Source organism: Nicotiana tabacum, chromosome 18, assembly GCF_000715075.1.
Source record: "Nicotiana tabacum cultivar K326 chromosome 18, ASM71507v2, whole genome shotgun sequence".
NCBI lineage: Eukaryota > Viridiplantae > Streptophyta > Magnoliopsida > Solanales > Solanaceae > Nicotiana > Nicotiana tabacum.
The window spans coordinates 51,247,908-51,262,699 of NC_134097.1; the positions used below are offsets into that span (position 1 = coordinate 51,247,908).

Below are 14,792 nucleotides of genomic sequence, written 5' to 3' on the forward strand. Positions count from 1 at the left end.
GTTATATCTCATCATATTGTTCCATAAGGCACTTTAGCATTTCCTCGATCTCTTTCAAGTCCTCATACCTGGGTTCTTTGTTCCTATTAACTTCACAAGAAAAAGAAGAACCATCAAAGTAAGAGGTTGGGGGAAGATAAGAAATATAAGCACAATCATGAAAGTGACCATCTTTACCACCACACATATCACACACATTCCACACATAAGATTGAGTTGGTGCATATAACTCGCTCTCGGGAATATTTTGATAATTTTGCCCTGCGTGGTTTCCACCACAATATGCATAATGAGGATCAAAAGTAGAATTACCAACATCAAAACTCTCATAATTCCAAGATGCTATGTCTCTCAAATCAAAAAATAAAAAACATAAAAAATAAATAAATAATCAAATACACGAAAACAAAAATAACAGTTCAAACTTGCAACCTAGAAATATGTACACTTACAGCTACACCGTTAGTTTTCCGGCAACGATGCCAAAATTTGATCACGCCCAACTATGTCTCATAAAAAGGTCAAAGCATTCGTTGCAAATATAATTCGGTTTACAAGTCTGGAGTCGAATCCCATAGAGAACTAAGGCTTAGCTAGAGTTGTTCACTATCACCAAGAATAAAAGCTTGAACAATTCCTAACTTATAGATATTAAGATTCTTGTGTTTAACTAACTAACTAACACATTAAAATAAGAAATTAACACTAAAGATACTACAGGTTGGAGAAAAGATTAAGGAGGTCTGGAGTTATGATTTCTCCAATTGTCGGAATCCTTCCCGTTATGTCTTCTATAATTTTGCCTAAGTATTCTCTACCGATCATGAGCGCTCTGCATGTTGTAATTCTCTCCTGAGTAATTACGATAATTTAATAGACATACTCTCCTGAGTTACGCTAGCTGGCTTTAATTACAGCTCACTTAGATCGCACTCAAGGTTTCGTTATCGCTAATCCCACCTTTAAACCCTTGGTTATTGATTCCTCGCATACGTCGGGAATGATGTTGTTCAACGACTACCTAAATATGCACTCTCTCCCGAGTGATACATACTAAATAGGCACAACTAATTGAGGGCCCTTCAATCAACCACAAGAATAATATAGCTGAATAAATAGAGAAAATACTATGGCTCAATTACATAAAATTATAACAAGAATTTATCTTACAAAAGGTTACATCAAAACTCTAGATAACAAATTAGCTATTTATAATAGTATGTAAAACTACAATACTAAAAGTCATAACCAACAATGAAAAATAGTAAGAGGAAGAAAAAACTCGTAGAAGAATTGTTCGCCTTGCTCTTATTGTGTCTCTGCCTCCTTAGGTCGAATCTGTCCAACTTCTCCAAAATAGCGTTTTTACATGTATTTATACCAAGTAGGGTTGGGCCCAGACGAAAATACCTTCTCCTGCATGAAATAGGACAATCATTCTGTAAAATTTGCACTACCACGTCGCATGGGGTGACGCACCATGTGGGGCGGCAGTGGGAAAGTTCAGATTGCTGATTCTGACAGGCTGCAGGAACTCGTGGCGCACTGCGTGCCGCACCACGTGCCGCACCATGTGCCACAGTATTGGAAATTTGCAAAAATGCAGAACATGAAAGTTGTATCCCTTTCAAATAGCTTTCCAACGATATATTGTAGAGCCCACACGAAGTTCTGAGCAAATAGTTATGTGCATTTTACTAGACAATGTGTCGTATGCCCGCTCGATTCTCCATTTCGTTCTTAACTATCATCCGTTGATCCCTGGACACGATCCCGACTTAATTTCTTGGGCTTTTACTCAGACTTCAAAGCTCCAAATCACTTGAATTCATTCCATAACATCTACATAGCTTGGAATCACTCCTACAAGGCATAAAATACACAATTAGTGCAAATACTAGTGATTAACGCTCAAACTCAATTAAAGTACAGTATATTCTAGTATAATAAGCTACTAAAATACGTAATTATAGCCTATAATCAATGACGCTATTCAAATGCTGATAGTCGACGCACATTCTGAGAGACCTATCTTTATTCTTAACAAATAGGACCGGGGTACCCTGTAGTGAAACACTCGACCGAATGAAGCCCTTGTCAAGAAGGTCTTTCAACTGTTCTCTCAACTTATTAAGTTTTGCTGGAGCCATCCTATAAGGAGGTATAGATATGGGCTCAGTTCCTGGCATGAGATCAATGCCAAAGTCTGGGAAGGTCATCTGGGAATACTTCTAGAAATTCTCTAACAACCGGCACATACTGAAGAGCTGGTGGGTCTGATTCTGGATTAATGATGTGAGCCAAATAGGCGAGACACTCCTCACTGATCATTCGTTGTGCCTTAAGGTAAGATAAACTTACCTACAAGCGATGTTGAACTACCCTTCCACTATAAAACTTCTTCATTTGTAAATTGAAACCTCATTATCTTGGCACGACAATCTAATTTGGCATAGCGGGAAGGCAACTAGTCCATACCCATGATCACATCGAAATCCATCATTTCTAACTATGAGATTGGACTCGGTGCTGCAACCTTGGACTAAAACTATATAACCTCTATAGACTCTTATGGCTTCCACTGACTCGCCTAATTGGAGTAGATACTAGGAATATCTCACTAAGTTGTTTAGGTTCTAGCCCAAGGTTAATTTCAAAGTATGGAGTCACGTACGAAAACGTTGAACCTGGATCAATTGTGGGATAAGAATTATGTGAGCAGAATAGAAGTATACCTGTAATAACTTCTGCAGATGCCTCTGCACTCTGACGATCCAGTGTAGCAAACAAAAAGGGGTTGTCCCTCTCCCTGAATAACTCGATCTGCTCCTCTGTCTACCCCATGCCCGGTTTGATTATGAGAACGACGAGCCTGAGGTGGTACAATTGTAGTAGCTGAGGAACTAGAAAGACGAGTTGATCCCCCACTGAAATTACATTGCAACTTTGGGTAGTTAGACTTTATATGACCAATGTCTCCGCAATGACAGCAACCATGAAACCCGAGCTTGTACTGACCTGAATGTTGTCGCTTACATGTTTGGCAAAGACCTTGTTGTTGTGAATGTTTCTTAGTATGACTCTGGCTATGTGAGGATGATGTCCTAAAATTCTGATTCTGGTGAGACTGGTTACCATAACTCTGAGTACGTCTAAAAGAAGACCCACCACCTGACTGATGACTGGACTGAGCTGGTGCTAATGACTCCTTATTGGAGGAACGTCCCCTTCCACCTCCGCTGGATGTACCATTAAACCTGCCCCCTATTCGGGCTTTCTTGTTATGCTCTTTTTCTTCTCCCCTTTGTTGTCTGTCTTTTTTTAAGTGCTTCACGAATCCCATAACAGAGGATAAAGCTGTCATTCCTACCGCTGCAACTGATGTCGTATCCTTAATGTGGTATGCCAAACTGCTAACAAACCTGCGGATCTTTGCTTTTTCTGCCATAACCATTTGAGGAGCATGCTTAGCCAACCTTATGAATTCCATGTAGTACTCTTGCACACTTTTATTCCCTTACTTGAGTTGTTCAAACTCTGTAGCCTTAGCTTCCCTATCCTCTTCCGGGATAAAGTTACCCATGAAGGCCTCTTCAAATTCTTCCCAAGTAGGTGGACCATCATCTTCATCTCTTTCCTTTTCCCTCATCTCAAACCAAGCGCCAACCATATCTCTAAGTTGGTAGGCAGCCAGCTGAACAACTTCATCGTTTGGAGGGCTCTCTTGACACCCTCCAGCCACAATATTGGATCTCCATCAACTATAGAACCATGGAACAATGGAGGACTCAACTTTAAAAGTTCATTCACTCTTGAGGACTCAAAATTGTTCTGTCTATTTGATTGAGATGGAATCTCATCTCTTCTCTCATTCTTGTTGTCCATGAAGGCTTTAAACATCTCCATAGCACTGTTGATAGCATTAAACGTCTGACCCACCTCTGGAGATATAGTTGTCTGAGCCGGAGCTGCTGTTAGGGGCAGCACTAGATCCTAATGTACTGGATCATCATGCTCCACCCCTTCTTCATGTTCAACCCGAGGTACTTGAACCCCTTTTGTGGATTTACCCTTCCTTTTCTGAGTTGAAGCGTTCTTAGTGCTACCTTGATCCGTAATAGTAGCAATAGTTTCTTGAGCAGCATCCTAAGTGTCGGTGTCAGAGTTGTGAGTATGAGCCATTTCTGCGAGTTTTGGACAAACGAGTACATTAGATAATTTCTTAGAGATAGGCTCTACTGCACCATCCAATATATGAAAAAATGAGACTTTTCCTAAATGCTAGCAGTCTCCTATTTATAAGTATGGCACGCTTCATACCCATAAACAAGACTCTACAAACATGGCGTCATAGACCCCTAGGACTCCATAAACCTGAGGCTCTGATACTAAGTTTGTCACGACCCATTTTCTAAATAAGCTGTGACCGGCACCTGGTCGCTAAATTTGACCGAGCGAACCATTTGTGCTTATTAAAACTTTTATAACCGCAAACTTTATATGAAACAAATGAAATACTTTAATCAAATACTTTTAATTAATTTAAATATCTAAAATAAACCAACTCCAAAAATGTATTCGTAGTAATTACTGAAATATTGCAAAGCTATTATTAAAAACACCTGAATCTTAACCCACCGATTGTGTCTATGAAGTCTGTACTGAATCTTAACCCAAAATTTTTTTCTTTCTAAGACTTCTTCTCGTAACTTTTCAAGTCTAAATATTTTATGGAACATCCTATACATACTCATACTGGTATCCTTAAATGTAAAACATGTGATAAGAATGAAATAAACATTCACAGGTATTTTTAAAGATTCTTACTTCTTCATAAATTTTCAATGTGAAAATGGCATATAATAATAACACAAAAATCTGAAAATTTATATACAAATATCATAAGTAATCATCTAAACTTTAGCTATAATAGTTCTAAGTTAATAAGTACCCACTCACTCTAATTACGTACATATGAACTCTTTTAAGCAATTCATCAAACACCTTGCATACATACTTTTGTGAGTTAAACCATTTTAGTAAATGATTATATCAAATCACCTCAAAACTTCTCAAGCCAATACATAGGCCAATGTCCAATTTACACCCGTCAAACAAACGATTCTACAACAATCAATGTATTTTAATCAATTTTAAAGTTTCACACCTAAACATGGAATTTACTATTGATACAGAGAAAGAAGGGATTAGCTATCCAATTCTTATACTGTAGGATTATATAGAATAGGAAATTTTATGTACATGAGTCCAAGAATTAGTGATTTATAAAGAAACCTAGAACTTCTCGTTGCATGCGTGAGTAAGCCACCTATGTTTCGTGGTTCTCTGTTCGTGAGAATGAACATAATGTTTTCTGTTTTCGTACAAGGATTTTCAATCCTTTTTGGTTCCAATAGCCCTTTATGGGCTTTTAGTTTTTGTTTTATTGCTTTTTTTTTTAAAATTGTTTTTTTGTTTTCACTTAACTAATAATTAATGATATCTACTTTTTATATTTAATAATATTAAATTTATTAATATTTCCCTAATTGTATATCCAATTATTTAAGCATAATTGTTTTCTTCTTGCACTCTAGGCGAAATAAAATGAATTAATTCTGTATTTAGCATGTATTGAATTTTTTTATAGATTTAAGGAGTGTTACACTAATGGACTTAGCATTCTTCGTACTAAATTTCTTTTATAAGTTCCTTGACGTACTTGGTTAGGATGATAAAGATCCCTTTGAGAAACTATTTGATTTGCAATCCAAGAAAAAAAGTTAGCTCTCCTATCATGCTCATTTCAAATTCTCTTTTCATAGTATGGGCAAATTCTTCACAGAGAATAGAGTTAGGACTTCCAAAAATAATATCGTCAACATAAATTTGAGTGATACGATTACCTGAATTTGATGCTTAATAAACAGAGTTGTATCGATATTACCTCGCTTGAAACCGTGATTTAGAAGAAAGGAGCTTAATCTTTCATACCAGGCTCGGGGAGCTTGCTTGAGTCCTTATAGAAATTTAGTCAACTTGAATACATGATCTGGAAAAGTATCATTTACAAATCTTGGAGGTTGCTTCACATAAACTTCTTCAAAGATGTAGCCATTTCGAAAGACATTTTTTACATCTATTTGAAATAGTTTTAATCCTTTATGAGAAGCAAAAGCAAGTAATATTCGAATAGATTCTAATCTTGCTACAAGTGCAAATGTTTTATCGTAGTCGATTCCTTCTTGCTGAGAGTAACCTCGAGCAACCAGCTGTGCTTTATTTTGTAGCACTTGTCCAGATTCATTCAACTTATTTCTGAAAACCCATTTAGTTCCTACAGTAGAAGCATTTGATGGTTTTGGAACCAGCTTCCACACTTTATTTCTTTCAAATTGATCAAATTCATCTTTCATTACATTGATCCGGTAGTCATCTTTCAGTGCTTCATCCACTTTCTTTGTCTCAAGTTGAGAAATTAGAGCCATGTGCAAGTTGAGCTTTTGAGATCTTCTAGCAGTGATTCCTTCCTGTGGATTCCAATAATGAATTTGTGAGGATATCCAGGTTCACTTTCCAGTCATTTGGAATATTCGTGGTTAGTTCCTTTTCCTCAGTAGTCGACTGTTCTATTGAAGAAGATTCCTGGATGTGCTCATCAGTTGACTGATTTTGTTGACTAGTTGACTCATTTTGGCATTCACTCCCTACAACAATAGACTTGGGGACAATAGAAATTTCCTCAACTTCAGGAAGTTTTTCATTCCTTGAGCGAGGGTTTAGTATCAACAAAAAACATCATGAATTGATTCTTCAATGCATAAAGTTCTTTTATTATAAACTCGATATGCTCTACTTGAGGGAGAATACCTTCGTCGCTTTTTGGATTAAACTTACCCAGATTGTCCTTTCCATTATTGTGAATGAAGCATTTTCATCTAAACGGATAAAAGTAACTGATATTAGGTTTCTTACCATTCCATAGCTCATATGGAGTCTTTTTAAGAATGGGTCGAATCAAACACTTGTTGATAATATGATATGTTGTGCTTACAACTTCAGCCTAGAAGTGGTGGGGTAGAGAGTTTTCCATAATCATGGTTCTTACCATGTCCTGTAAGGTTCTATTTTTATGTTCTACCACTACATTCTGTTGAGGTGACCTTGTTGAAGAGAAATTGTGAGATATTCCTTGGTCATTGCAAAAGTTTTCAAAAGCTTTGCTTTGAAATTCTCCTCCATGATCACTTCTGATAGTGGAAATGTAGTATCCTTTTTCGTGTTGAACCTTTTTACAGAAAATTTCAAAATTCCTTAGAGCTTCATCTTTATGACTTAAAAAAAACCATGTAAATCGAGAAAAGTCATCCACAATAACAAAAGCATATTTTTTGCCACCGATACTAGCAGTTCTGGTTGGACCAAACAAATCTATATGCAATAGTTGAACAGGTTTAGTAGTAGAAACAATGTTTTTGATTTTCAAAGATGAACTAGTTTGTTTTCCTAATTGACATGCAACACAAATAAGATCTTTTGAAAAATCTAGTTTTGGAAGACCAATGACAAGATCGTGCTTCGAAAGTTTTTGAATGGTATGCATGCTAGCATGTCCAAGTTTTCTATGCCAAACCGAAGGATCATCAATCATAAAGGCAAGGCATATTTGATCACCAAGACTATCTACATTACTGATAGTATAGATATTCTTGTCTTTGTTTCGTGAAAGAATAACTTTACCTGATTCGTCTTCCATAAACAAGCCATGTTTCTTAAAACGAACCTCATAGTCATTGTCACATATTTGACTGATACTGAGAAGATTGTAACCGAGTTCATCAACCAGGTATACTTCATCCACATCACATGTTGAGCTTAGAGGAACTTTTCCAACTCCAATTACATTTTCTTTTGATTTATCTCCAAAGGTAATTGTTCCTCCATCTAGTTTGGTGACTGCTTTGAATAGTTGTTTGTCATCACTCATATGTCTGGAACACGCACTGTCAAGATACCATTTTCCTTTTCGATTCTTCTTGTGGTGTTCCTGCAAAACAAAGTTACTTATTTTTGGGTACCCAATCCTGCTTGGGTCCTGAATGCTTAGATTTCTGAGTGTTAGCTTGACTAGAGGATTTAGGTTGCCAGACCCATCTCCTGTTGTCCTTGAACCTACAATGGTTAGAAGTGTGACCACATTTCCCACAATAAAAATACGATGGATTTTTGGGATTTTCAGGGCCTCTTTCTGCTCTGATTCTGTTCCTGCATTGGTTGGTGTTGTGACCATTTTTACCACAATAGGAGCATGCATAAGAGTTTCTAGTTCTAATCAAAGAATTATGAGAAGCAGTTTGATATGATTTGACAGAACTATGACTTGTGGATTTTTTTAATCCATTCAGTTAAAGTTGAAGTTCATTAACTTCTTCTTGAAGCATGTCATGCTCAATTTCGCAAACTTCCAGTTTCAAGGCCCAAACTTTCTTTTCTCTTTGGATCTTTCTGAGTTCATTTAGAACTCTTTCAATATCTGCAATATCAATATCAACAAATTCTTGAAGTTCATAATAGTTGGGGACAAGTAGGAAGACGTACCTTACTGGTTCCCTCGTCTGCTATAAGGCCAAGTTCACCTGAGTCTTCTTCCTCATCTGCCATGAGTCCAACCTCTCCTAAGTCCTCATTGCTATTATCTTTTATGGCCATGAAATACATTTTTGCAATTTCTTCATGGTTAGATTCTTCTTTATCACTCCAGGCTCCAAAGGACTTCTTTTTTTGAAGGTTCCTACTGAGCTTCTTCTTCAGTTCGGGACAATCATCTTGAATGTGTCCATGTTTTCCACAGTCATAGCATCTTCCATCATTTTCATTATTTGTCCTTCCTTTTCTAAATTTTGATTTACCTCCTGTTATTTTTGTTCTTCCTCATCATGCTTGCTATAACTTGAGAGAGCATGACTATGTTTTCATCTTGTTCTCCTCCTTCATCTTCTTCATCTTCTGGTTCAGCTGCAGTTGCTTTGAAAGCAACTGTGTTTTTCTTTTCTTGTTGAATTTTCCTGTCCAAGTGAGTTTTCTCAAAGGCTTTTATATCACCTCTAAGTTCATCATGGGACATTTTGTCAAGGTCCTGACACTCCAGAGCAATGAACTTGGGCTGCCTAATTGTCGGTAGACTTCTAAGAATTTTTCTGACGTGTTCTCCACACTTTTTTGTTCTACCAAAGGGTTATAGATCTCCAAGAATTTTGCTGAACCTGGAGAACATTTCTTCTATTGATTCTCCATCATTCATTTTAAATATCTCATATTCATGAACCAAAATATTTATCTTTGTTTCGTTTACCTTGTTGGTTCCTTCATATGTGACCTCCACTTTATCCCATATGTCTTTAGCAGTTTCACAGCTTGAGATCTTTTCTTATTCTTTACCACTGATAGCATTGTACAGTAGAATTTTTGCTTTAGCATTCATAGTATGACGGCAGCTTGCTCATAAGTGTAATCATCCAAATCAAGTGGATCAGTTGATACTATGACTTAACCATTCTCATCTTTAAGATTACCCTTTGTCATCACCTGCCAGACTTTGATGTCATATGACATGGTGTATGTTTCCATACATACTTTCTAATGAGAAAAATATTGTCCGTTGAAATATGGCGGCCGTACTTGAGAGGTTCCTTCTTGAAATAATATACCAACAACTGTGTTCGATCCTATGATCTTTTCCTCACCAACTATTAAGCAAAGTTTGTGAGCCTGACTCTGATACCAATTGAAAGTACAAGAAGGGGTGTGAATTGTGGTTTATTAAAAATTGGTTGACTAATTGTAAGTTTAGTCGCCTAGGTTTCACGCAGCAAATAAGTAAAGTAGAGATGAACCAAACGAATTGAAAACTACACAAGCCATATAAGTTTTTATATTGGTTCGGTACCAGTGTGGTACTTATGTCCAGTTTCCCTTGGGTCATAAGGAATCTCTTAGGTCTTGATAAAGGATTACAATAGTGATGGTTTTAGTTCGTTCACCACCAACGATGATTTATAGTGATGTTGATACAACTCTCTTTTGTATTCTAACTCTTCATATCTCTTGTGATACTTGTAAACTCAAGAATACAGTATTTATGCTAAGAACTAGAGAGACTTAGAAGATAGTGTTTGTAGTTGCGTAAATCTTCTTCTTGAGATTAGTAGTCTTCTTAAAGGAGAATTTGAGAGCCTTTGCAGATTGATCTTGATTGAGGCATTGAATCTTCTAAGAGATTTGACCCAAGGGATGCCTCCGAATCCTGCACTTTAGATGGGCTTGATTCATTTATGTCCTTCCTCTTCATGTCCTCATTTCATGGAGTGATTTAAGGCTTCGATTTGGTTGGTCAATCTTCTAATATAGTCCTTGAGGAGAGGCCTGATATGCTCGAGCTGCACTTGATATATTTCCCTTGTTAGACGGCCTCGATGTCCTTTGATTGAGACTGAGATGGCGGGACTGGTTTGGTTTCCTTTTTGATGGCTTGGCTTCCTTTAATTTAGCATCATCAATTCTGGACTTCCTTTGTTTTAGCATCATCAAATCTTCGATCTTCTCTTCTATTTGCTGATGCCTTTGATGGTGCCTTGATTCCTGCAATCAAAGTAGATAGGATTTAGCGTTGCACAATTGTCATAATTGAAACTTAGATGTAACACATGTTTCCTATACCCTCTCCAAATATCCAACGTTTCAGAACTCTATTTTTCTTCAAGAATTTAATTGTTTTTCTAAAAATTCATACAAAGAGAAAAGGAACTAATGTGCTGCATTATATTTTTTACGCAAAAATAACGTTGAAATTTGTGCTCCATAATTAAAAAGAAAATATCTTTTTTTTGTTCAAAAAGAAAGTACTCTTTCTACAACATAAAAATAAAGTACTCATTTTGTTGAAATGAAAGAAAATAGTTTTTCTACATCATGAAAAGAAAATACTTATTTTTCCTTCTCTTGATTTACATCATGAAAAGAAAGTATTTTTTTGTTAAAATAAAATAAAATAAATACTTTTTTATATCATGAAAAGAAAAATCTCATTTGTTGAAATGAAAAAAAGTACTCTATCTATAACATAAAAAAAAAGTATCATTAATAATACTTCTATTTATGGTGGGTGGTAGGCAAGGTTGGGGCAGGGGTGGAGGTGGGAATTGGGGGGGGGGGGGGTGGAATGGATGGGGTGGTGGGTTGGGTTGGGTTGGTGGGATGGATTTGTGGGGATGAGAAATAGGGTGTGGAAGGTTTAAAAAAAGTTCTGAAAAAGATTGATTGATGTGCTTGAATAAGGTTGATCAGTGGTAGCTGCTTGGAGCTTACTTTATACCTTAATTGAACTGCCCCGCTCTTTGATTGATGTGCTTGTTTTATCGGAGGTACGTTGCTATCATGGATGATATTTGGAGTAAGGACATTTGGGATCTTATGGCAAGAATTTTTCCTGATGATAACAATGGGAGTCGAATTATTTTGACTTAGGCACGACGAGGTCGCTAAGCATGCAGATCCCGATAGCAATCCTCATAAGATGAGCCTTTTGAATTCGGATAATAGTTGGAAGTTACTTAAGGACAAGGTGTTTGGTGTAGAGCATGGATGTCCTCCTGAATTAGAAGATATCGGAAAGCAAGTAGCACAAAAATGCCAAGGACTACCTTTAGCTCTTCTAGTGTGCAGGACATCTCTTGAAACTTTCTACAACACGAAAATGTTGGAATGATGTTGCCAAAACTATAAGTAAAATCGTTGCTAGTGAACCAGATAAATGTCTTGGAGTGGTCGCGATGAGTTATAGTTACTTGCCCGATCACCTGAAATCATGCTTCCTTTCTATGGTAGCTTTTCCGGAAGGTTTTGAGGTTGAAACTCATAGATTGATTCAATTATGGGTTGCTGATGGTTTTCTAAGGAATGAAAGGGTCAAAAGCTTGGAAGAAATTGGAAAAGAATGGCTGGAGGATCTTATTAGTAGGAACTTAATAATGGTTATAAAACGGAGACTCAATGGCGAGATGAAAACATGTGGCGTTCATGATCTGGTGCGCGACATGATTTTAAGACAAGCTGAAAAAGAGAAGTTTATGCAGGTAACCAGAATTCATAAAGTCATAAGAAAATTCAATGATTCTGCTTGTAAGCCTTATATTCGTCGTTGTAGTTTCCATTCAACCATTTCTCCGAGTGATTGCTGGAATTCATCCTCTAGTTTCACCCGAACTTTATATTTATTAAATGGACTAAAACTTGTATCGCCCCTTTCTAAACAAGTACCTTTTTTAGCGCGCTTCAAACTTCTAAGAGTGTTGGCAATCCTTCAGTATACTTTCCGAGAATTCCCTCTCGAGTTAACAAAATTAGTACATCTCAGATACCTTGAATTCAACTGTTATGATGATCTTCACAGGTCAGTGTCCGAGCTGTATAATCTGCAAAACTTGGTTTTTGGCGGACACTCTAATTTACCAGTATCGGATATCTGGAAAATGAAACTTTTGAGGCATCTTCAGGTAAGAAAGATCTCTTCTTTTCGTGTTCCATCGAGTAAAGAAGGGTCCGGTTACAAGCTACAAAATCTCGAGGGACTTTCAGATATAAGTATTTCCTGTTGTACTAAGGAATTGTTTACTGGTTTTCCCAATCTAAAGAGGCTGAAAATTCATGGCGCTTGGGCAGAATGCAGGAGAGATATGATTTTCCAGACGCTAAATAACCTTTCGTGTTTAAATAAGCTTGAAATATTGAAGATAATCTGCTCCAGAAAATTATACCCGCACCTTCTCCCAAGTAAGTATGCTTTGCCTACATCTCTGAAGAGGTTGACATTAAGATGTACTTATTTACCATGGGAAGACATGGCTAATATTGTAACACTGCCAAATCTCGAAGAGCTTAAAATTAAAGACAATGGATTTAATTTGACGGCGACGTATGGAAATTAAACGATGAAGAGAATTTCAATCAACTTAAGTTCCTCCTAATCGACAGGACAAATCTGAAGCATTGGGACGCTGGCAGTGTTAACTTCCCAATGCTGAAACGCCTAGTTCTGAAACGATGCTTATACCTGGAGGAAATTCCTAAAGATATTGGCAAAATTTGTACGTTGGAGTCAATAGAGTTGCATAACTGCAGAAGTTCTGTTGCAAAATCCGTCAAAGAAATTCAAGAAGAGCAAGAGAGCATGGCGAATGATAACCTTAGTGTTCGCGTCAGCGAGAAACCTTGTGAGATTCAAACTATCTCAAAAAAATACTTCCAAATCAGTTACAGTATATATTTTTCTGTGTTGCTAGTTTACATCCTATAAATTCCCTTTTGGTTGTCTGATAATGATATCTACTGTGAAACAAGGGTGATAACATTGTGTAATACTTCAGCCTTTACACATCTAAAGAGAACAGAAGAATGACTACATAGAGTTTGTTGCTTACTTTAATTTCTCTTCACATTTAACACTTGAAGTTGTGATTTTTTAGAATAACGGAACGTTAATATATCCCCTAAACTCTTCATATGGTTCTATGATGCTTTTAACGTCGTTGATCTGCTTCAAGGATGATGGAGTTTCTTTCCCTTGCAGGGTGGGATTAATAAATATTTAGTTCCAGAAAGCTGATCATATGGTGTTGCGCATAGTTCTATAGCCAGGGGCGGAGCTACACTCTGGTAAGGGTAGTCAATTATATTGTGTATATAGATAAAATATTAGGTTTTAAAGGTATATAACATATATTGAACACCCTTTGTCGAGTATTTTTTTTACTTCTTTCAAATTTGAACACCCTAGAGAAAATTCTTGGCTTTGCTACTGTCTATAGCAGAAGCTTGGAAGGTGCAATCACTTATTACTTCATCATTCTCTAGTTTATCTTCTACTATTTATTTGTGTTACATCTAAGTTTCAATAATAACAATTGTGCAACACTAAATCCTATCTACTTTGATTGCAGGAATCAAGGCACCATCCATAGCATCAACAAATAGAAGAAAAGATCGAAGATTTGATGATGCTAAAACAAAGGAAGTCTAGAATTGATGATGCTAAATTAAAGGAAGTCAGGCCATCAAAAAAGAAACCAAATCAGTACCGCCATCTCAGTCTCAATCAAAGGACATCGAGGCTGTCTAACAAGGGAAATATATCAAGTGCAGCTCGAGCATATCATGCCTCTCCTCAAAGACTATATTAGAAGATTGACCAACCAAATCGAAGCCTTAACTCACTCCATGAAATGCGGACATGAAAGAGGAAGAACATAAACGAATCCATCCCATCTAAAGTGTAGGATTGGGAGGCACCCCTTGGGTCAAATCTCTTAGAAGATTCAGTGCCTCAATCAAGATCAATCTGCAACGGCTCTAAAACTCTCATTTAAGAAGACTGCCAATCTCAAGAAGAAGATTTACGCAACTACAAACACTGTCTTCTAAGTCTCTCTAGTTCTTAGCACAAACACTCTATTCTTGAGTTTACAAGTGTCACAAAAGATAGGAAGAGTTAGAACACAAAAGAGAGTTTTGTCAACATCCAAAAATTACTGTAAAGCATCGTTGGTGGTGAACGAACTAATACCATCATTGTTGTAATCCTTTATCAAGATCTAAGAGAACCTTGTGACCCAAGGGAAACTGGACGTAAGTACCACACCGGTACCGAACCAGTATAAAAATTGTTGTGTCTTGTTTAACTTTCAATTCGTTTGATTCGTCTTTACTTTACTTATTTGCTGCGTGAAACCTAGTCGACT

At 36.9% G+C, this 14,792-nt stretch overlaps 1 protein-coding gene across 1 annotated transcript; it reads left to right on the forward strand.

Moving 5' to 3' along the window:
• Positions 1-11,876: 11,876 nt before the first annotated feature.
• On the forward strand, positions 11,877-13,660 carry LOC107788836 (putative late blight resistance protein homolog R1A-10). Its single transcript, XM_075236139.1, has 3 exons — positions 11,877-12,970; positions 13,030-13,252; positions 13,625-13,660. The coding sequence occupies exons 1-3, from the start codon at positions 11,877-11,879 to the stop codon at positions 13,658-13,660; spliced, it is 1,353 nt and encodes a 450-aa protein (XP_075092240.1).
• Positions 13,661-14,792: the final 1,132 nt, after the last annotated feature.